Source organism: Dermacentor andersoni, chromosome 2 (genome assembly GCF_023375885.2).
Source record: "Dermacentor andersoni chromosome 2, qqDerAnde1_hic_scaffold, whole genome shotgun sequence".
Lineage (NCBI taxonomy): Eukaryota > Metazoa > Arthropoda > Arachnida > Ixodida > Ixodidae > Dermacentor > Dermacentor andersoni.
Window position 1 is genome coordinate 882,472 of NC_092815.1, and position 25,233 is coordinate 907,704.

The window sequence follows — 25,233 nt, forward strand, 5'->3', positions numbered from 1 at the left end:
CTGAGAGCAGATACTTTCATTTTCAGCTCCAATTTCTTTTTATTTACATTTGCTCTTATGTTGATCCTGTGAACACAGAACTTCAATGGAATGTAAAGTCACAAATAATTGTTCAATTTTGAATTTGCTTGCAACGTTGCTATCCTTGTGCACTGTAGTATCCAACTATATGTTATCTTCAACTTTCCATTTAACTGGTAAATTGAAATTGCCTCAACAAACAATGTAAGGTAATTATTAATTATCTTGGAAACTACTATGTATATGCAAAATATATTGGATATTTAAAATAAACACAAAGCACTGAGTGAGCATGAGCAGTTTTATCAGATTTGATTAACCCTTTTGCTGTCATGGACGTACCGGTACGCTCTCTATCGTGCATTCAAAATTTCGCACCTGAGCGCAAAGCTGGCGCTCCTGGACGGGCCACGCCACCTGATGATCCTTTCTACAAGTTCGTATTTTCGCCTCAACCTGTGTAAGTACATGTATTGAAGAGTACGGTGCAATTGCCACTCGCCCCTCTCTCTTTGTTGAGTGGCGGGGTGGCTCTGTGTTCGCTGTATCATGCATCGCACGCGTGTGGTTATGGGTTCAAGGGTTGTTCTGCCAACTCCGCTAGTTTGAAGGTTTTTATTTTTTTTTCTGTTGGTGTGTCTGCTACGGCGCGTCAAGTTCAGAGGCACGCGCCGTTGCCTCTTCGAAAAGAGTGACTCGATTGCTGCTTTCGCTCTCTCGCCGCACCCTCACTTCCGACTTGCAGCAGTAAACGTAAAGCTCTTTGAACTTTGTTTTAGCCTTTTTCCATCTCCCTGTCTTCTTGATCACGCAACGTCCCGTTTCTCTCCGTTGTGCGGGCGACTGAAAGCGCATCCTCCCCGCGCGCGGTTACTTTCGGATGGCTGAGCGCGCGGACCTTCGTCTGCTCATTGGAGCGGTGGCTCAATTCAGATTCAGAATACGAGCTGAGCTCGGATTCGGACTCGGACAGTCTCATGCGAGGAAGAGGTGAGTTCCGCATCGTCAGATTTGGATGTTGAACAGATGTTATAGTCAGGCTGATGATGATGATGATGTTTACTAACAACAGCTGCAGAACACTGAAATGTGCATATTGCATTGACTATGTTGTTTGTATACCAATCATAATCAAAAATAAATTGCTATGTTCATTTCCTGTTATGCTCGCTCCCTGAAACCAAGCCGACACTGGGGGTGCGTCACGGCCAGAAAGGTCCGACAGCGAAAGGGTTAAGAAATAAATTTATCTCTACAACCTATGTCCCACTCGATTTTCGGGCAAATTTTCGACTCCTAAGAGCCGTGTCTCCCCTTAAATGTGGTGCCTTGGTGCAAACCATCTGCCGCACGTGCAATTGACATTGTCCCAATTGTCCTTAGAGTAAGAAAATACGCCAATGCTACATAGTATTGGAATTGAAAGTTATGCGAAGCATTTTGCAGGCAGCCAACTTTGACCTCAACCCTGCCACAGCGCCCCTCGACCAGCTCTTTCATTCTCTCGACAAGTTCGAGCAGGTGCTTCTTGTGGAGCTTGGACATGTTGAGGGCCAGGGAGTGTGGGCTTGTCTAGCTGATCCATCATTGCAAGCGTGTTTCTTTACCTCTGCGCCCAGTAGTACCTCAGTTGTACACCTCAAGTTGTTCAAGTAAACCCCTGAGGAACACAAAGTCCAAGTTGATGCACTTTTGGGCGAAGCTGCGATTTTCCAAGAGCTTCTTTGCGAGCATTGGGAGACTGTTGGTGTGCACAGGCCGTCGGTCAGTCTGAGTTGATGTGATCCTGCTGCCATGCTGGAGTTCGATGCAACATTGTCGTTACTCGGACTACATGTGCAGCGCAACAGAGCAGGCCTTAATGATTGATTAAGCGGCCTGGTACGATGCGAAGGGCCAAGAAAGTTTGGTGCGAGTGTGGGGAGAGAAATGCAGAAGGCAGCACGCTGCTTGCTCTCTGCAAGCAATTGCAGCAGAGAGCAATTGGAAATCAACATTTGTGGGAAACGTACTTCATGAATCACTGCTCATATGGAGGAAACCACTACCCGGTGTTCTGCAGCCGAGATGCCTGGTTTTTCTTACATGTGCCACCAGGCTCAAGCACAGCTAGTACACGGGAATCAGAGGTGAGAGCCAGATGATGAAGCTCAAATGAAGATAATGCTGCGATCATGACAGTTTCGTGACCGTGAGCATATAGACAGTGGCTGAAGTTGGTAGGCAGACATCCCCAGCACTGCAGCGTAGGAGGCTAGACAGATTCAAAGTGCCTCAAGTTGGTGAAGAATGCTTCACATTAATACTATTCGTGCACAGCTATGATTTTCATTGAATGTAGCTTGCAGCCCATTCAAGGCTTTTGCACTTTCATTTACTATGCGCTTTTTGTTCTGACACAGTACAGTTGAACCCACTTATAACGATACCGGTTTTAACAATGAGAAGCTACTGCACCGTCGACTTTTGTATGTTTTCTATGGTGAAATAATTCGCTTACTACAATGACACGATGCAACATTATTGGTTACAACAATGAAGTCTGGCTGCTCGGTGCCCGAGCCGAAAGGTAGTGAAATGCCATAAATTGAGCAATCCACACTGTCGCACGAACCTATCCTTTTATTCATTTATTCCTAAAACTACCAAAGAATGGAATCATCTGCCGGCCTCAATTGTTAACATAACCAATACATCTACTTTTAGAACTACTACTAAGAATACTTTTGTTAATCAGCACTTTCTAATTTTTTCTATTATTATACCCTGTTATCTGCTCATGCTCTGTATTTTGTTCCACTCCCTTCAGTAATGCCTTTGGGCCTTGAAGGTACAGTAAACAAACAAACAAACAAACAAATCAACCAATGCGAAATCCTTGAAAAGAACAAAAAAAAAAAAAAAAAAAAGAAATTCGAGCTGCTGCACTATGGGCTGCTGCTCCAACAGCCGTCGCCTGGCTCTCTCCCATCGTCCTTCCACCCCTCCGAACACGAATGGGCTGCGCTCATAGCTCTACGCCGCCCCACCCCCCGAAACACAAATGGACCGTGCCAACTGCGCCGCAAGCAGATTGCTCGCAGACTCCCAATTCAGGGCAGTTCTGCAAACAGCTTAATCACTCGCACTCGTTTTTGTTGGTTGTGTCGAAGTCATTCCTGGCCATGCGGTTTCTCAACTTCGCTTCACTTGCCGCCTAAACGGAAGATGGCTGATCCGCCCACTGATCATCGGCAATGCACGCCGTTGCCGTTGAAAAGAAAGTGCGCGGCTATAGATTTGGAAACTAAGTGCTTCTAACCGATGAGACTATCATTGCGAACGTGCTCGCATCAGATAGCGACGGTGAAAACGGCAGCGATGACACGGTAGGGCAGGCTGCCTCAACGTTGTCCTCACAGGAGGCCCAGAATGATTCAGTCCGTCCGGGGCTTCGCTATCACGAGGAACTTTCCGCTGCACTACGTGGAGAGCTTAGATGCCTTGGAGCAGGATGTCGGCAAGCTTCGCGTAAAGCATGCATGGCTGATCAACATAGGCTTTTCTCGTGCAAGCCAGGGAGAGGTACGTGGTGATATGCTTGTGGTGATCTCTCCTCAGCGTTTCTTTTGGATTTCTCAAGCCGACATGCTGCCGCGGCAGCCTTTTTAGAAGGCCCCTTTTGGGGCCGCCAATGTGATGCCTCAACGGCGCTCGCATATAGTTTGCCACCCATGACACCCCTTTGCAGTTGTTATAGCAGTGCCATTCTTTAACGCCGACAGCCGCGGCTTGTTACAGGCGATCGGAGTGCCCAGGAAGCTGTTAAACAAGTGAACACAATCAGCAGCCGGGCGGAGGAAGGTGGTGGGGAAGGGCACTGGCCTCCCTGCCTATACAGTTTTCTCATATCAGCTCTGCCAATCCCAGATTTTCATCTTTTTTTATGCAACCCGGTTATCAGTTATAACAACGGAATTTTTGTGGCACTTGAATACTGTTATAAGTGGGTTCGACTGCATGCGAAGCAACTTTACACAAACCAAATAGGCATAGTGAATGAGTACATATGTTATGTGCGCTGCACATAACATATATATAACATATAAGCTGCAAGTACAGTGGAAATAAATCGGCCGCATTCACAGGCTCGGCCGACAAGGCAGCAAATGACCGGTCATCAACTGTCTGCAAGATTTTAACAAAAAGAAACTTATATTTGAAAACTGCAGCAAGCTAAAAAATTCAGGCATGTCTGTACAAAATGATTACTCGCAAGCAACGCTAAAAAAACGGAAGCTTCTGTGGGAAAGCGCCAAAGATGAGAAACTGCAGGGTAAAAAAGTACGCCTACTGCATGATAAACTTAGGGTCAATAAAGATTTGTTCTTCTGGGATGAGGCAAAAAACATGCGCGTCAAGATAAACAATCAATGCTCTCAGCAGCCCGAGCCTTGACGCCTTTCCAAAGAATGTGACAAGCACTTGCGCATAATCACCCTAAATGCTCGTAGTGTAGTAAACAAAACGGAACCCCTTGAGGTTTCTTTACTAGAACATGACCCACATATTGCCGTTATAACAGAGATGTGGCTGCGGACTGAAATAGCCGACGAGGATGTCTTCCCTAATTGTTACCAAGTTTTTCGTAGGGATCGGCCTTTCAGGGGAGGCGGCATTGCAGTTCTAATTAAAGACCACAAACCGGCTGTTCTCTTGGAAGAAATTCCCGGCCTTGAATGTTTGTGCATAAAGATCTCATGCTGGGGCCATACCTTCATTCTGTTTGCCATTTACAGACCAACTGATGCATCAGCTGATTATCTGTTAAAACTGGAAGAGCACATGTCTCGGTTCCAGAGAAACAAATTGCTACTTATTGGTGACCTAAACCGGCAGGCGTTAATTGGGAGCGTTTTGAATCCCTTCCTCAAAACAGTAATTTAAACGGTGTACTTAACATAATCTTAACACATGACCTAATTAAAATAGTTCAGGAACCGACACGTGTACAAGGAACTAGCAAATCTGGGGCCGTATTCTGTAGCGGTTCGCTTTGGAACCGGTTCGGTCTGGCTGTTGCCATTGGTCGGCGCTTCGTTGTCGTCATCCATGGTGGGCGGGACGACAAATTTTGTTGACGTCACACAGGTTGTCAATTATCGGGAAAGGAACCGGTTCCTTGCTACGAGGAACCGCGGAGAAGTGCTTTGCTCGAGGGTCGCGCACGGTGGCGAGCATGATGTTGAGGGTTGCTAGGGCAACCGTGGCTGCCGGCTAGTCTCGCGCCAGCTCACGAGCCGGCACCTAGACGAGACGAGACAGAGACGGCAATGGCGGCTCCTTTGGTTCTGCTAGGTTGTGCTGCTGGCGAGCGCCGAAAGACAACGACGCGACGCGAAGCAACGACGCGACGCGTTCGGCATGGCCGAAGAAGAGTTTCAAAGGCATTTTAGGCTCTCCAAAGACATAGTGCGACGTCTTTGTGATGAACTGGAAGAACATCTCGGACCTCAATAATTTCGTGGTGTCGACACTACGATGAAAGTGCTGTGCGCGCTGCGTTTTTTTTGCCACCAGGAGCTTTCAACAGTGCGTCGGGAATGAAGAAGCGATTGCACTGTCGCAGCCTTCGGTGAACTGGATCATTACAACCGTCGCCAAGGCCATTACGGTTGTGGGCAAAGAAAAAGGATAGGTTAGATTCCCATCCACGGCGCAACAGAAAGCCGCCGTCAGCTGTGCTGGCCCAACACACACGACGCCTTTGCTAGGTAGGGGTGCTCCTCGACAAATGAAACGAGTATTTCGCGCTGCCTCGCTGAAACATGAGGACCCAGCCGCCTGTCCTTGTGTGACGACATCGTTTCGGTTTCGGCGTGCGAACAAGTCCAAAACGTAAACAAAGCGAGGCAAGTTGTTTGCATAATGTATGGCACACCACCTAGCGACTAAATAAGAAAACAACACAAATAAAATTACAACTCCCAGTAGCCGTCTGCGCCGCAAGCTCACATTTATTACTGAAAATTATATTTGCAAGTGTTCTATACAAACCAATGTTTTTTTATCAAACCAGCAACATCCTTCAATTGCGATACCGTCCTCCAAGCACAAACAAAAATGATGACGTGATCTTCCGGCAGACCGCCGCTCGTTGATTAGTTCCCCTCACGCCGCCCCGTTCCACTCTTTCTCCGAGTGACGCAATCCAGACGTAACAGCCAGACCGAACCGGTTCCAAAGCAAACGGCTACAGAATACGGCCCCTGTACTGGATTCGGTATTTTTGCCAAGAGGATTACCTGATTACACTATTGAAATTGTAGAAGGCATCTCTGACCACCGGCTTGTCAGTGTTCACTTACTCATTGTCGCTTGTACTCTAATAACACTGTGAAACATTGTTCTTTCAAAGATTACTCACGTGCAGATGATGTATCCACTATAGAACATTTGTAAACATGCCTTATCGATTTTAATGATACTGATTTGAACACACTTTGGCGCCGTACTAAAGATATGTGCCACTACTGTATAGATAAGTTTGTGCCGAACGAACGTAAATTTGTTCGTAGACAAACGCCGTGGATGACGCGTGAAATAATCCACTTAAAGCGAAAGATAAAAAGGTTAAAGAAACAGTGCTTGCATTTAGGTCATTTAAAGGATTTAAAAGAAGGTCTTGCACGTGCAGTACATTCCTCGAAAGAACATTATTTTAATACAGTGCTGCCAAATTTCATTATAGAGGAACCAAAAAAGTTTCGGCATTATATAAGTGACAAAAGGAAACCGGTGTCGCAAATTTTGGTTGATGGTTCTGTGGTTGCCGATCACGGGGATATTGCGCACCACTTCAATTACCACTTTCAGAGTGCGTTTTCCAAATCTGGTGCTTGTCCATCCAATGATGCAGTGTTTCAGCCCTGTGATATAAATTTTAGTTCATACCCTGGCGTAGTTTCTATGTTACTAAATTTAAAAACTAAATCATCATGTGGTCCCGACAACCTTCCTAACGTGTTTCTGAAGAGATATGCGGAATCTGTTGCAAAGTTTCTAGTTATTTTATTTCGTATTTCCTTACTTCATGTACAATTACCGAGCGACTGGAAGATAGCCAGGGTTGTGCCAATACACAAGAAAGGTGACCGCACATTATTACAAAATTATCATCCAATATCACTTACATCATCATGTTGTACGCTAATCAAACATATTATTGCCAACCAGATTAATGAATCTTTAGATGCACATGCCGTCCTCTCTAATTTCCAGCATGGGTTTAGAAAAGGATACTCAACAATTACACAATTAGTCACAGTAATACATTCACTCGCTTCATGTTTCGATAGGAACGGGCAGATTGATACAATATTTCTTGACTTCAGTAAAGCTTTTGATAGAGTTCCCCATGACGAACTAATCTTAAAACTCAGAAGCACTGGCCTCCCAGAAATTTTAATCATATGGATATCAAACTATTTAACCAGTCGCTACCAATTTGTAACAGTTAATGAGCAGCAATCAGGTTGCCTTCCGGTCGGCTCTGGCGTGCCTCAAGGAAGTGTGCTGGGGCCATTATTGTTTTTATTATATATTAAGGACATTACTGATTAACTTGATCTAAATGTCCAAATCAGGTTGTTTGCGGATGATTGTGTGCTTTTTCAAGAAATAACTTCAATTAACGACTAAATCCATCTTAACCCATTAGGGACAGTTTTTTTTTTATTTCTTGCTATATTGAAATAAATCTAATATATTAACTTACCTTTGTACTAATAATTCACTTGCAAAAAAATTATTACTCTTGCCTAATTAGATTTTGAAATATAGCCCGTGACCATATGGTCACACTGCGCCCTTACGCTACAGCAAAATACGCGAATTGAAAAACATTCATTTCAAGCTATGAAACATTACAAAAAACATACATTGCGAATAGTCGAGCACTTATATAGTGTGATATGGTTTAAATCATGGAATACACATGCGTCGTCATACTTTGTGCATTACTTCTAAACACGAGAGTACCTGTCTGCAGATGACATTAGTTCTACACCGTGAATGGTGCTTACGATCGTTACTACGGAATTGTCCATCCAGCGGACAGCAATTACCCCACTGTCGCTCAGCACGGGCTCTTCGTGCCCGCGAGGTTGGCGCTTGACGAATTGTGGTCAAGCGATAGGGCACTCTTTGGGAACACGGTTCTGCTTCACTGTGCCCGGTGCCTTCGTAGCCCTGTGCCTTGAGATGCCCGAGTAGTGGTATGCCTGTGAATAAATTATCCAAATAGAAAAAGAAAGGAAAAGTCGTGCGTCTCTGCTGCGAGTTCATCCACCATTTGAAGAAGTGGCGCCGCTGCTTTTCTGAAGTTCTTTTCATATTTTTCAGATGTTCCGGGATCCCCTGCTTGCCTTGATACACTTTGAAGTTTACAAGGTATCCGTTCTTGGTATTTAGGCACCATACTTTATACCCGAAGCGGACAGGATTTCCGCGTATAAACTGTTTACAGGCATGACGACCATAATACTCAATCATACTTTCGTCATAGCTCACGTGACGCACAGGTTGAAAGTGCTCCAGAAACCTTGCTTTCAATAGTGCCATCAATAGTGCCATCGCATTATCTGTACGAAGCGATTTCTTCGCATAGCTTTGTAGGCCATCGTGTTGCTCATATCCAAGCCGCTGTCCCAGTGGCACTTTTTCCCTGGCGAGTGGTTTTAGCCGGACAAAACGAGCACTCCAAGAAAACCTAATTCTTCTTTGGTAACCTCCGGATCGGGCATATTGAAAAATCACGCATACTTTCTTGTTTGTTCGTCTAGCAGCTCCACGACAGCTTCATCAAAAAAGATTTCGAACAACTCAACAGGTGAAAAGTCCCTGTAAGCAGCAAAGTTTGGCTAGGGAAATATGCCAAGGCTTTTCTGGAGATCACCGTTCGTCCACTTAGAAGCAGTGGATAATTTCGCAGGAATGGCCGCATCAACTACAGCAGAAGAAACCTCTCATGTTCCGTCATCTAGCCCGCCTGGGTCGTCATCTTCCGAGTAGGATCCACCAATGCGGCGTCCTTTAGAGAAAACAGTTTCAGCGCCGGCTCATAGCTGCCGCCCGATTAGATTGTCAATGAGCCCGCCTGAGTCTTCATCGGCCGACTCTTCATCCAAATAGGTGCTAGCGTCTCGCGGTCGATATAAATCACTGACACGTCGTCATCGTCTACTTCGAGTATCTTCGCTATTTATTCCAACATCAACCTATTCAAACAATAAAATAAGAAATAACTACTGCGGGAACATGCCAGCAGCCGTGCAAGAGATGAGAATGCAGTTTTTTAAAAAATAAAAAGTTAGATAGCCTAAAGGCCCAGCGTGACCATATGGTAACGCGCAAGATAACACGCTCGTTTATGGATAAATCAAACATTAATCTTTTACAAATGCTCATCGAAGGTCACATATTCAAAGAGCAATGTGGAGGTAGGATATGTGACTATTGCTCAAACAAGTAGTGAAAAAAAAAAAACATTATTCCTTGGAGTGATGCATGGCGACGCTACTCGCACAGCAACACTTATTCCCGCCCTTGCGAGGGGCTCCCACAAAACGACGGACACCTGCTGCCACTTGGTATCCATAAAGGGAACCCTAATCTGTCTAAAGGCATGTCAAAGGCGATTTTGGTGCCGTTTCGCTAATCTTAATTAATTGAAATCCACTGTGCAGACTAACGTGACCATATGGTCACGCTGGTCTTTAATGGGTTAACTCCTCTCTTGCTAAGATTTTTGAATGGTGTGAAACGTGGGACATGCAACTTAACACTGATAAGACCGTCTTTCTTCACTTCTCTCGCAAAAAAGCTCCGCTTTCTTTTAACTACAGGCTAGGTTCGTCACCTTTGCTGGAAGAAACTAAATATAAGTATCTGGGTGTCACACTTACTAATACTTTATCATGGAATTTACATATAGATAACATCTGTTCTTCCGCATTCCGTAAACTGTACTTTTTAAGACATAAGCTTAGAAATTCTCCCCCTAGTGCAAAATTACTTGCTTGCAATTCACTAATTAGACCAAAACTTGAATATGCATGCGTTGTCTGGGACCTAATAAACACAATATCACCCGCCTAGAAAAGGTACAGAGAAAAGCTGTAAGGTTTATTTACTCTAAATTTTCCCCGTATGACTCACCCTCTGAATAAATGCAGATTAACGGTATCCAATGTCTTGAACAACGAAGAAAACATTTACGTTTGCAATTTCCTTTCTTGCTTTGGAATCAAGATCTAGCTATAAACCCTTCTCCATATCTGTCGCTTTCAACGTCAAGGCATTCACGCCACCATCATTTTAATTCCCTGACGCCGTACTTTGCGTGAACAGATTTATTCAAGTTTTCATTTTTCCCTCACACTGTAACCGACTGGAATGATTCCTTATTGCCTTTCGCCACACATTGATGTTTTATTTTTTAACTTTGTTTTTATTGTTTTGTTGCCATTTAACCCACCCTGCTTGGACCTGTACAAGGTTTGCAGTATTGAATAAAGAAAGAAAGAAAAGTTATTAGAGGGTTTTAGTTTAGGGGATGCAAGTGGCTTGCGAACGCAAGAACTAGGGGCGACGGTACTGCGCATGCGCAGACCGCTACGTCAACTTGCGTCCTTGGGTTGCTGGGGCAGCTGAAAACATCACTGCCTCTAAGAGGTCATGTTACCCACGTGACTCTCGCGGTGTACGAGAACTTATGAGAAGTGAGACTTGCCGAGACAAGCCGCCCTTCCCACCACACCGCGCCACACAGATGGAGAACATGGCTGCGCCGGAGAGGATATGTGCACGTGCATTTCACGGCCAATGTGGTAAAGAAGCTAGTCGCAGAGTACACAGGCACGCTGTTGCCGCAACGGCGACAAGTGAAAATTTGTAAGAGGCTTTAAATAAGCAGAACAAAGACCACTACGGATTATGCTGCACGAGACGCCTAAGTACGGTTTACCAAACGTATGTTTGGATTGCTTTGGCTCGGCCTCAGTCGTAACCTAGGCGTGTGGATAATCTTATAAATCTTTTGCCTAGTGTCGACAGACATCGTTTTTTATATATATTAACTGCTTTTGGCCTTTTGAGGGTCAATGACATAAATATACGGTGCTGTGAATAAGTCTAAAAATGGTCGATGCTGTATATTTATGGCGCCGTCTGCACGTTTAAAAAGCGTGCCAATTTCCTAACTTTTTCTTTTCTGTCATGTGCTGCCACTATGTGGGAATACAAAGAATTTTTTTCACACGCCTTCCTTCCTCGGTTTTCACGCGCCTTCCTTCCGCGCCTTCCAGCATGGTTTTAGAGCTAGTTTGCTCCCGCGCGTCTATATACTGCCGCTCGCGCATTGGCGCGCGCGCAGGCGGGCGGAGGTTTGGGTTTTGTTCTGCGGGCGGTTTCAGCTTCTTGCACTTGCAAAACTGATGGCTATTTCGTTACTAATCGCTCAAAGGGCGACCACTTGTTTCTCGCTCGTTTAGTGTTCACAGGGGTGCGCATAGGAAGGATGCCGCCGTGCATGTGTTTCCGTTGCTTTCTATTTTTTTGACACTGGCAAAAACTAATTCCCTCTGGTTGGCGATAAGATGAAGATTAGCGGAAGGTTGTCACACATTTTGCTTTTTTGACGGGCACACAACCACAGTTTTCCTGAGTGCACGCACCTACGCAGTTCGACTACACTATGGACGTACATATTAGTGTAAGAGCCGGAACATTCGAGTCTTGCGAAATATTCTCGTGAGCGCATTTTCAAAGCCTTTAACTATGTGTATAACAATGCATTAAATTTTTAATTTTTATAAGCTTATTTCCTATTTTATTGTTGTTATTCATGAATGAAGAGTACCTATATACCAATGCAAAATATTTTTTTCTCACTTTACGGCCACCCTAGAAAAATTACGGTCCTTTTTTTTTTTCGAAATAAGTCTCCGAGAAGAATTGGAATCTGCAATAAAGAAAATCGACCCTGGGCGGTCGCATATGACGGGGGAAAAAAAAAAAAAAAACCCAACCCTCAAAGGGTTAATAAATGTAGTTTAATGTACACGCTGATGGCGCTGCGAGCGCATGCGACCTCGGTGCGGCTTGCATTTGGCGCCGCTAACATATAATGTGTTTCCGCTCGCTTACGCAAACGCACCGAAGCACTAAGGGCTCTAACGCCTTGTGTCCCCTAAACTAATACTCTCTATTTTGAAAGAACAGAGTTTACTTTTGGACACCGTGTGACTGATTCAAGAGAGCTTGTTAGGTCAACTGCCCCATTGGCAGAATTCACAGAACTGTACGCCATATGCTACTAAAACCACATTGGCATCTGATCCCATGAGCTATGAAGATTAATAGGTCATGAGTTTGTGAAACTATACTGGATATGGTCTATCACACATGAATGGAATAAGGAGGCCATGGCTGGTCGCAGTTGGTGTTTTGGAGCAGTGCAGGCAAAACACACAGTCCTATTTCTGTAATAAATAAATCTCTGATTACTGTTTATATGCTGTGCAAAGTACCTCATGGAGCACAAGTGTTTTGCTGAATGCAATGAATGGAGGATATCAGATTCGCAAATTGAGCTACCTCCTAAAAATTAATTTTTCTGCAAGACATAAGTCGTCACATACGTCGTCACGCATACTTACCCTTGAATTAGTGTAAAGAGGATGTCTGGCTTCGTACAAATGTAGTCTACTGTCGGTGACCGTGTGCCTATTTGCCGTCGCAGGATGTTGTTGAAGATCTGGGCGACATCTTTCTTGCCCTAAGAAGCAATAAAGCAGCAACAAACATCACATTTTTCAATGCAATCAGTGACCTGCATGGTAAGTGTGAATGTCAAGAAACTATGCTGATTAGCAGCTGACAGACAATACTGCGATGGAAGTGGCCCTTGGTCTTTGGGACGAGCTTTTGAGCCCAAAAATTTGCTGTATGGAGCAACAACTTACTGCTCTGGTGCAAAAAGGAAGCTCTGTGTAATACCCCTGTCACACGACAAATCTAATGTCATTTACAACGAATGACATTTGCTCATAATGCCATTTGCTCGCTGTCACACGGTAAAACGTAATGACATTCGCTGAAGCTTGCATTTCCAAACAAATGAGTTCGCCAAACTCATTTGCCTTTGTTTGGCACCAAATGTGTATCCTCGACACCTGGAGCCTGCCGATTGGTCTCTCAAACGGTACATGCTTCTTTGACGTAGTAGTTCTGCGGAAACCCGCAAGGTGGAGAGAAGTAATGAATAAAGGGAAAATCAGACATCCACCCGTTCGTAGCAAATGCTACAAAGGAAACCCATACGGGTTCCTCGAAAGAAAAGCCTCATAGTTGAAGAAAAATTCGTCCTGGTCCGGGACTCGAACCTGGGACCACCGCCTTTCCGGGGCAGCCGCTCTACCATCTGAGCTAACCAGGCGGCTAGCAGATGGCAGGGCGAAGTCGAATTTGTCGACAACACGAAGCAAAGGCAAGAGTTTGACGGCAAGAGTACGAACGGGTGGATGTCTGATTTTCCCTTTATTCATTACATGCTTCTTTGTTGTTAAAGAAAAAATAACTTATTCTGTTGATTTTATTACCTAATTATTACTTTTAATGACAGTAAGTGCATCACAGTGCATAACTACAGAAAGCTACCCTCAATCCAGTGACTAGATAACCGTCTATGGCTTTGGCCGTGCAGTCGCATTTGTCCTCACTGGACGGCTGCAGCCACTTTGACTGACTTGACGTAAATGAATAATAGTGATGTGGGTGAGTTGCCTTAAGTCCATGGTGTAAATTTCTTCAGCGTGAAGCACTGAAGTGTGGAAAGAAAAGTAAAAGAAAGGACAAAGGAAAAAGGATTGCAAGAGGACTAACACAAGCTTCTCGCTGCTTTAGTGCATCACGCTGCAGAAATTTACCCACTCACATAAATGCACGCAAATTTTCAGATGGCATGCGCCGACGATGACGATATTAGGAGCTTGCATGTACATCAGAATGACGATCACAAGCAACTGCCTTTCTCGATCCTCTTCAGCAGAGGTAGCAGACGTGCCTCTTGTGCTTTCCACCATGTTGCTTGTCTGATCTTTGGCTTGGCTTAACATGACTTGGTTGGCAGTGTCAACAAGGTAGTGATCCAAAAGGATAGCGTGAAAGGTAGGATCACGTATTCCAATGGGATTTACCATACTAGGAAAATAATTCTTAATAATAAAGTTGGTTTGACGCTATTCTTGCCCATCTTTTTTTTTTACTATCATCATTGTCATAATTTTCCAATTACATTAGTTTTTGCCATGTGTCAGCGTGCAGTGATAATGACATTAACTGCAAGAAATGTCATTCGTTGGAAATGGCATTAGATTTACCGTGTGACACGGGTATAAGTTAGTACTTTCTGAAACATTGCATTCAATCTGTATTATACCAAGATGAAAGTATTTTTCTTCAACTTGCTGTTCCATTTTATTATTATTATGCAAGAAGATGAAGACAAATGTAGATTTAACCCTAATTTGCAGTTAATTCTGCATTTTAATTAAGGGGTAATTCCCGCCAAGCTGTCCTTGACTTCGTTACTCATTTCATCTCCTCAATAAGATGAATACATACAGCTGGCCAATTTTTTAAAGGGCCTCCAAAATGATTTTGAACAAATGTACTGAGTTGTAAGGGTAGGTCCTTTTGATCATTAATTGATGCATCGAAGTGCTCTGCGTGAAGCATATAATTATAAGGATTAAAAGTGTACACTGCTATCGGTTGCAGCACGCCATTTGGCTGAGTTCTATGCTGCCTCTGACCAGGTGACGTGAGGTGACCATATGACACCAGAAGGGTGAGCTATCCCAATTGGCTGCCCGGAGCGCATCAATGTTTCTAGCTTTATGGCTTACAAATGTTGTTCATAATAGTTGGAATGTTAGTTGATTTGTTTCTATAAAAAAGAAAGTGACAGAAAGAGAATACACAAGGACAACTTATCAATACACTCAAGACTTCCGGTACACAGCAAGTGTTGTCTGCTTGTGTTACAATGTGCTCCATGTTGGTCTCAATCTTTCTTTTCGCAACCACCCTAGTGAACCCTTGTTACATTGTGGGCTGCAAATGTAGTGGCTGCAGCACATCGGACTGTCGGTATCCGATCAGTGCCAGGATTTGCACGCTTGTGGCCGTCGCTTTACACCAGAGGATTACTACCACAATACTGTTTTGAGTGTCCAATATTTGAGTAAATACACATGCTTGTGGACTGGGCTTGGGCATTTCATGGGATGAGCAGAGGCACAAACGTGAACGGTCTGCACGGTGCAGCTACCTGGTAGCACAGAGCTCGACCAAACACAGAACTAATATAGCAGTAATGAAGTGTACTCTACCTTACTGCTGGTGTAAATGTTTGGCAGAAGCGTACTCTTGAACACGTTTTTCTAAATGTTTAAAACGTTTTACACTTGGTTAGAGCAATACAGTAGCCAACCATTTATTCAGACTGCACGGGGACTGCGGAAATGTCCAAATAAACAGGTGTCCGAAAAAGCAGACTAAAAAAAAAAAAAAAACATCCTTTATTTCCCCGCGCATATTCGAGCTTGACAGCAGGCTTGAAAAAATTGTGAATGCGCCGTGGCACGCTCTTCCGTTTACACGCAATCAGATAAGCCTGAATCTCGGAGAGGGGCGTACGGTCACTATAGGCAGCTGAAAGCAGTCACTGCTTGTACACGCTCTGCATGCGACGGCAGCGTAGCACATGGTGCATCATCTTCCAACTCGGAGTCATTGGCCGGCGCTGCAGCAGAAACCTGACAAATGATCTCGTCGTTGTGGAGTTCTGCGCATGTCAGTACAGCAGTGTCACTACCTGTGAAACTGCCAAATGAGATGGTGTTCGGAATCGCAATGCAACCACTGCGCAGGTCTCGACAGAACATTTTCGGCATCAGTAGGGAGCACATCGGAAGGCGAAAAATCCTAGGCCTCCTGGCACCCGCTTGCCGGCATTCCCCAGCACAGTCTGCGTGGGCACTGCTGGCGCCATTAGACACTTGACGCGATGTTTCCATATGCCGCGTTGGATCACCGCAACCTCGACACAGCACACAAAGCAAACACCACCATGCCGTCACACCGACACCAGTCGCACAAACAAAAAACGTGGCCTACTCGCAGCATCGTGCACGAATCGAGCATGTCCGAATTTTTGGAGTCCGAAAAATAAGTCGGCGACTGTATTAGCTCTGTGTTTGGCTGCTTAAGCTTTGTGCCAGGAGGTGGCTGGACCGTACAGACCCCTTAATTTGAACTTATGGTTTATTCGAACTGCCGCCGTAGTCCCGTCAAAGTTATGTGTATTCCAATGGGCAAAAGTGCCCGGTAATTCGAATGCACAAGCATTTGCAACAGTTAATTCAATTGTATCGCAATCCGACATTGCTCTCTGTAGCGTGCCAAATCATGTGGTGGAGCCTCCAACCAGCATTGTTCTGACCCCGTCATAGAAAACAGGCTTAGGAGAAGCCCATCAATGCCACGTGCGAGGAAAAAGAAGAAAAAATGTGGCAGAAATGTTATCCTTTCTCAAATGGCAAGGTAGCAGTTTCTGCGTCGCGCCGTAGTGCCTCAGCCACACTAAGGGCAAAACATGCGCCACGGCAGGGACCAGCCCTGGGCCGATTTTTCATGGCTTGCTGCGGAGGCAACGAGCCGCGAGTTGAGGGGGCCATAAGAGTAGCCCCTACGTACGTGCGGGAAACTGGTATCATGTGGACCCACCCAATCGCTCTATTCGTATTTATGTCTGGTTCAACCGGACTGCTTGTTTCGCACTATCATCTGCTCACGTCGGCTCTTGCTCGGGCTTGTTTTGGTCAGCTTGGTTGGTCTTGTTCGCGCTTGTTTCTTTACACTAACACATCTAAACCAAGACGTCCCAAGGTAAAGGTTGTTGGAGATGATGCACCATATCCGATTCTGTACGACAAAACAGACGCTGAATACAAGGACGCGAAGGCAACACCCAGTACCTAATTCACCTTGTCTTTTGAACACGGCGACGCTGCAACAGAAGGGAGCACACCAACATGTTTATGATCAGCGGCAATGACTGTCATCCTGATAATACATAACTCGCGCCAAGAATGCAGGACGAGGAAGGCAAACACAGCCCCAATCTGTCAGCAGACAGAAAAAAATGCGCGACCACACAGGAAGCAGCAGCGGAGGCTCGTTCCTGGCGTCAGCAACTCCGCTGTTTCGGTGGCAGTAGGTGGCAGAGGTAATTAGTGGCATCCAGTAAGCTGGTGGGAAAGCAAATCCGCCTCCCTCCCGCTCTTCCTCACAACTACACTCCCCTTGCCCTCCCTCTCAACTCCCTCATAACATCCTCATCATCGACAATCTCCACGCGTGTCCGCCTCGCCAGCCCCGCCAGCCCCACACCAGCTTAGCCCGCTCCTTGAAGTTTTGTTTTATGTCATTATCGTGAAGCGAGCATTGGCCAGCGTAGGCAGCTTCGTGGTCCTCACTTGCTGTGTGCTTCGCGCCACAACATTTCACGACTCGCATTGTTCGTGCATCGTACTACAAATACTTCAAAAACAACTACTTTCAATTTGAACAAATTTTCGGGCCTTTTTGAGTTTGAATTATCGATGTTCAACAGTAGTATGGAGGGGCTTTAGTTTACGCCTCCGCCCATCCGTCGAAATGCCCAGCTAGCCTGTGGTTACCGGAATACCGGACAAGCTTAGCGCTGCGACAGAATGCTCACAATTCACGCTGCTTCGATAGCTCTCGCTTGCGATCGACTGCCAGGCAGCTGAAGGAGAGGTTTGAGAGGCTTCGCGTTCTGGCTCCAAGACAACCGGAAGTAGACGACACGACATCCCATCATGACACAGAGCCACGAAAGGCGGAGCTTAGCCCCAATCACTCTGTGAATGAGTTGAAAATGCATGGCTTTGGAGGACGGTAACTTGTAATCATCCGTAACTATCTAAATATGAGATGCTTCACACAAATTGCCGTGCAAATTATTAACTGTAGCTGTAGCATACGTGTCTACAAAATTTGTCCAAACCGTTTCAAGGGCTCTTTAGTACCGTGGTGAGAAAGCTGTATCTTTGCTCATTAATAACAATACACAAAGATAAGGAAGTAATCACAGCTTATGGTCTTCTATGCTATTCCATGCAAGGAAAAGATGCACTATCCTGTCGGCAATCACACAATATTATTAAAGAATTGGGTGGCTGTACTATATTGACACTAAATATCACTACAATTGAAATTACTAGCTGAGCGAGTTGGTAGCTGATCAGAAGCACGACTAAGCAGCGCAAGTTCAGATGGACAAGGAAATATATTGTCACGAGCTCTGTCATGAACCACAGTTGCCGCGCAGGTGGAAGAAAGAAGAGAACGACGTTAGCCAAGCTGCCTCAGGACCGCTCTTAAAAATGTGCCTATAAGCCAGATTCATCTGGTTCTGCATTAAACACCTCGTGTGTAACATTTGGTGGAGCTGTGCTGGATAACTCCCACGACCTACAATGGAGCCATCAGCACAAGAACTACGCCGAAGCCGTTGCCTCACCGGACTTTCGCCGTCACGCTCGATCATGGCCACAGAGCAAAAAATACCCTCATGAGCAGTGCCTTGGAGAGCCCAGTCCCTATCCAGCACTACCGAGAGCCACGCACGTTCTCGGCAAAGGGAGAGGAAGATGCGGACGAGTAGCTAACCGATTACGAAAGGGTAAGCCAATACAATAACTGGAACGCTGCCAGTCAGCTTAGGAACGTTGTTTTTTTCTTGGCCGGCAAGGTGTTAGTATGGTATGGCAACCACGCGGACATGCTAGCTACATGGACACGCTGCGTTGAGGAGATCAAGAAGTGTTGCGGTGACTCGGACGCAAAGAGGAAACGTGCGGAATTCACATTAGCCCAGAGAGCTCAGGTACCCGTCGAGAGTTGCACTACCTATATCGAAATTTCGGAGCTGTGTTGAACTGTCAACCCTCAAATGACAGAGGAAGATAAAGTAGGGCACGTCTTAAAGGAATGGCGGAAGACGTGTACAACTTCCTCATTGGTAAAGAGAACTTGAACACTGTATCAGAACTGATACGGCACTGCCGTACGTTCAAGGAGCTGAAGACTCGCGGAATTACAGCAAAGCTTGGACGACTGGCCAGTGTAATGACCGTAGCAAGTGTTGACACGAGTCCTCCGCACCCAGACCTTTCGTCCGCCATCTGCCAGATAGTCTGCGAGGAGCTCCAGGGGCATGACAAACAGACACGTTATGCGGCGCTACGTTGCAGCTCCTCCGTTTTCCGAGACACTCTTTGGGAACCCCCTTCCGCTACTTGGAACCACTCGGTGAATGTCACGGATCTTAACGGCTCCAGACACAAACCGCATCACGGTATGACCGAACGACCACACAATGACTCGACTCCTCAACGTTTTGATCCACGCCCATGCAACTTTCGTCCACGAAGACTTGTCGCTACCTATGACTTTCAAGGGAAAGAGCCTCGTTGCCCTCAACCGATGTCTTCGGCAGAATACTTCAATCCGCATTCTGAAATTCGCCCTTCGCCAGTGTGTTACTTTTGCGGCATGCCTGGCCATATAACTAGGTACTGTAGCCAACACTGAGCATCAAACAACGGACCGTCAGCGCCGACTATGCGGTCTAGCGGTCGTACACTGTGCACTCAGTGGCCAGGAGACTCCACTTCAGGAAGCCACTTCCGAGAGGACCGATGAACCGCCCAGGAGACCTACTTTGGAGAAGAAAGCACCCGGAACTGCTACCGCTCCCGTGCCTCCGACTGTGCTCTGATGCCACCACCAGCTTTCCGAGCCTCCCGATCACCTTCCCCTCGGCCACGATTCACGTCACCATTGCCTTAGCACCGTTGGCCGATGGAGGTGAGGTCGTTGGAAAATATGCGTGGCCGACTCAACTGCCTCCAACTATTTTCACGCTGAAGAATAAGGTTCATGTACTGATTGACGGGGTTTCTACAATGGCTTTAGTCGACACAGGAGCAATTGTCTCAGTCATGAGTGTGGGGTTTAAAGGCATTCTGGGATTCAGGTTATGTTTCGTTGGGACCAGTGCACAAGTTTCCATGGAGTCAGTGGTGAATCATTATACCCGGTTGGTGTGTGTAATGTGGATGTGTCTTTGGGTGGGAAAGTTTTTAATGCAGAGTTTACTGTTCTTCCTCGCTCCTCGCATGACGTGATTCTGGGGATTGACTTTTTGCAATTGTGTGGTGCCAATGTTGACTGCTGGACGGGAGAACTCAGTGTTGACTCGTGTTTCGCCTGTGCTCTCTGAAGGTGAAGCTTGCCCGGAGAGTGTGTTGTGCTTGTCTGAGGATACAGTTGTGCCCGCCTTATCCTCGATGCGTGCTGCCGTCGCCTGTTCATCTCAGACTCTTATCTCGTTCGATGCTGCAGTGGAACCTGTACATCGGAACTGCCTCAAGAAAAATGTGTTAGTTCCGCACTGCAAGGTCTCAGTGACAAATGGATGCACGGTGCTGTGTGCGCTAAACTGTTCCACTGAAGTGGCAGTGATACCTCAAGGCCTAAAGATTGCCACGTTTCAGGAAAACTCGCCTGTATAGGTGGCAGTACTTACAGAGCTACCCGATGGAGGAGCAACCAGTGTCTCGAGCCCCGGGAGCTTGAAGATACTTTCCATGATTGATAAATCCCTCAGCGATCATGAGCGTCGAGTTTTGATGGCCCTGCTTATGAAACATACCTCGGTATTCGACTTTGCGCAGCACGATGGCCCGCCATCAATTCCTGCATCCAGAACTCGTCACCGCATCAACACAGGGGCCGCCCAGCCAATCCGACAAAAACCCTATCGTGTATCCCCGTCAGAACGCAAGATAATCAGCGATCAGGTCCAAGAAATGCTATGCAAAGGCGTCTTTTGAGAATCATCTAGTCCTTGGGCAGCCCCCGTGATATTGGTGAAGAAGAAAGACGGTACGTGGCGGTTCTGTGTTGATTACCGTGGCCTAAATGCCGTTACTAAGAAAGATGTATATCCGCTCCCACGAAATGACGACGCCATCGACTGTCTCTTTGTGGTATCTTACTTTTCCTCAATCGATTTACGGTCAGGTTACTGGCAAATTCCTATACACAAGGACGACAGAGAAAAGACAGCATTCGCAACACCCGACGGACTATTCGAGTTTAACGTGATGTTTTTCGGGTTGTGTAACGCGCCCGCAACGTTCGAAATGTTCATGGACAAAATATTACGCTGCTTAAAATGGGAAGTTTGCATGTGCTACTTAGACGACGTTGTGATCTTCGGGCGAACGTTTAGTGAGCACAACAAACTTTTGGATGTGGTCTTGAACTGCTTGGAGAAAGCGGGTCTTGTGCTCAATTAAAAAAATGCCGTTTGGGGAACGACGAACTCTTGTGCTAGGCCATCTGGTCGCTAAAGAAGGCATCTGACCAGATCCACAAAATACTGCGGCCGTAGAAGCATTTAGAGCACCCAACTCTGCCAAGCAGTTAAGAAGTTTCTTGGGCTTGTGCTCCCCGGTTTGCTGACATGGCTTATCCCCTTACACGCCTTCTCCAAAAAGGTGTTCCCTTTGAGTGGACTGCAGATTGCGACTCATCGTTTCGCCAGCTCAAGTTTCTGTTGACGTCCCAACCAATTCTTCGCCACTTTGATCCTTCATCACCAACTGAGATTCACACCGATGCCAGTGGCGTAGGCATTAGTGCAGTGCTAGTTCAGCGTGTTGGCGACAGTGAGCACTTGATCTCGTACGCTAGCCGGTCCTTGAGCCGCTCCGAGTGCAACTACACAGTCACCGAACAAGAGTGCCTGGCGGTCATCTTCGCAGTGTAACGGTTTCGTTCGTATCTCTACGGGCACCCCTTCACTGTGATAACAGATCATCATTCGCTATGCTGGCTTGTGAATCTGCGGAATCCCTCAGGACGACCAGCGTGCTCGGCCCTCAGTCTACAGGAATACGATTTCGTTATTTGCTACAAAAGTGGCCGGCGACATGCTGACGCTGATTGTCTCTCTTGGATGCCACTTCAAACAACTGAATGTAACGCGGACAACTTTGATGAATACATCGCTTTTGTGTCCCCAGAATTTCCGTATATGGGTACCGTCATATCCGAGCAGCACAAGGACGAGAGCTTACACCGCTCTTCGCGGCAGCACAGGAGTCACCTGCAGGCAGTTGCTTTCGCCTACGTGATGGTGGCGCCCTGTACAGTCGAACCCGACTATATCGAACCCGTTTACATTGAATTATTCTATATATCGAACAATTTTTGGAAACGGTATAGTTACAATGAGTATATATAGCAAAAATTACGCTTACATCGAACAAAAATAGCAGCGACTCCTGATATATCGAACGTCAGGCAGCAGAAAGTGCTCCCGGAAGCTGGCTTTCCCTCGCGGTGGCGGGAAGACCCAGCGGCGCGGCTCCATCCAACCGCTCTCCCTACTGTGACCGCACTGCTTCGGACAAGCCGTCGACACCCCCCCTGCAAAAAATGATCCTGGCCCGCCCGCAGCGCTTGCTCAGACAGCCAATCAGAGGTTCTTGTGCCCTCCTCGTGCAAGATGGCGAAAGTGTGAGTTGTCTCGCTGCTTTTCTGGTTCATTGTGTATGCGCCTTGTGGGCCTTCTCCCGCAGTGTTGCCGTGGTGAAGGGGCAGAATTCACCTTTCGTCGTGAAGCTCGAAATCATAATTCGGGTCGAATGCGGTGAGAAGTCGAATGTCCCCTCAGCAAACAAGATTCCGAGGAGCACTCTCATCACGATCCTGAAGAATAAAGGGGAGATTAGGGCTAAAGCGGCCAACCTCCCGACCCAGTACCCGTGGCGTCCGACGCGTACGTACAGTTGTGTACGAGTGGTTCATACGAAATTGCTTCAGCCGTGACGACTTCCGCATGCTCGGTTGTGGCTAAATTCTGATGAATGCGACAAAGCTGTTGCCGGTGTTGCTGAAGTTTGGAGCGAGCTGTCAGAATTTCCGGAAGCTGTTGACAAATCAACGGTGTATGAGTTTGTGAGCGCAAATGATGGTGTCGCGACCAAGGGAGAGCCCAAAAACGAAGACTTCATTGCCGACATCGTACCGAGCACAAGTGAAAGTGGGCACAATGAGGAAAGCAACGACGGTCCTTGGCCCACATCCTCCGAAGTGATTGGCGTGCTCACACTAGTCCGGTGCTTCTAGCAAATGCGGAAATTTACGGCCTCAGCTGCTCTGACTCCTTAGACAATGTGGAAAAGTGCGTGCGTCACAGGCAGCTAAATTGCCCAAGCAGAAGAAAATATAGGACTATTTCGTCCGAAACTAAGCTAGTTTCATCAATGGAGTAATTTTATAAATGGTATGTGCTTTTATGACATCCAATTATTTAGCAGGCTTATATCGAATTATGCTCTATATCGAACTGATGGGCGATCTTTTTGCGAGTTCGATATAGCCGGGTTCGACTGTATAAGAAGAGCTATTCGACCACCAGTGCACGCTACCTTTTAGCTGTCCCCAAGAATCTTCACAACCTAGTATTATACGCCATGCACGATGACCCAACTTCCGGTCATCTTGGTTCCACACGTATGCTCTACCAGGCTCAAGAACGTTTTTACTGGCCTAAGAAGCAGAAGGATATCGAACGGTATGTCACCAGCTGCCCTCAATGCCAGCGCCAGAAGCGCCACACAGCCTGCTTCAACCAGTTCCCCCTTCTAGCATCCCCTTTGAGCAAGTTGGTATAGCTGTTCTGGGCCCTTTCCCACGATCCTCCAAGAGCAGTTGTTGGGTTATCATTTGCGTAGATCACCTTACCCGCTATTGTGAGACGACCGTGTTGTCGTTGGCCACAGCTACAGAGGTTTCTATCTTCTTGCTGGCTCATGTTATACTCTGACATGGACCTCCTCACATAGTAATCAGCGATGGTGGGTGACAGTTTACCGCAGACGTAGATGAAGAAACCCTTCGTCTGTGTTCATGTAGCTTCCGCCATTCTGCACCCGACCATCCACAAACCTATGGTCTGGTCGAGCGGACAAACAGAACGCTTGCCAACATGCTGTCCATGTACGTCGATTCAGCACAAAAGAATTGGGACAGTATCTTGCCTTTCATTACCTATGCTTTCAATACAGCGAGACACAATACTACAGGTTACTCACCATTTTTCCTTCTTTACGCTCGTCCGCCGCGCTACACCCTTGACATCATATTTCCCTACTTCGCTTATGACAAAGAATCAATTGATGAGATCCTTTGTCGAGCAGAAGAAGCGCAACGCCTCGCTAGGCTACGCACCCTAGTATCGCAGGACCGGTCCAAGACACGCTATGACGGGTGTCACCGCCATATTTTCATCGATCCTGGTGGCCTTGTGTGGCTCTGGACGCCGTTGCGAAAGCGTGGCTTGTGCCTGAAGTATCTCGCCTACTACGTCGGCCCCTATGTTATTCTGGAGCGCCTCAGCGAACTATCGCATTGTGCGTCTCATGAGCAGTGGACGACGCTCGGCCAAGGCGACGACACACGTCGCGCGTCTGAGGCGTTACAATCCACGAGATGACTGACTCGCCCAGCGGGCTTCGTCTACCAGCGTAGAAATGTCACGAGCTGTCATGAACCATGGGTGCCACGCCAACAACCAGGTGGAAGAAAGAAGAGAATGACGTTAGCCAAAACAAATTTTGACATACGTACTAAACAAGGGCACATTTGCATGCCACTAAGAGCAATAGTGTTTCATAACCTTTCTATTAAAGAACGAATGGAACACTATTTAAAAAAACAAGGATTTATAGAAGTTAGAAAACATGAGTACAGACTAACAACATTTATTTGAAACAATCATTAAAGGGACACTAAAGGTTAATATTAAGTCGACGTGAACCGTTGAAATACCATCCCAGAAACCTTGAAACGCATGTTTCATGCTAAGAAGAGACTTATTTTAAGAGAAAATGCATTCTGAAGCGTCCGCGTACCTCTAGCGCAGTTCAAATTGCCCGCCCTCCGATCAAGGAGTGGTGACGTCATGGTCTGATAGTGACGTTGCACCGGTGGTGAGTAAAACGG

At 46.4% G+C, this 25,233-nt stretch overlaps 1 protein-coding gene across 4 annotated transcripts in view; it reads right to left on the minus strand.

Moving 5' to 3' along the window:
• Mo25 (calcium binding protein Mo25) overlaps positions 1–25,233 on the minus strand; it is a 166,656-nt gene that overhangs the window by 85,638 nt on the left and 55,785 nt on the right. For all 4 annotated transcript variants that reach the window (XM_050190214.3, XM_055077606.2, XM_055077605.2 and 1 more), the window contains one exon: positions 12,720–12,838. In XM_050190214.3, coding sequence (XP_050046171.1) covers positions 12,720–12,838 — 119 coding nt within the window. The remainder of the gene's footprint in view (positions 1–12,719; positions 12,839–25,233) is intronic.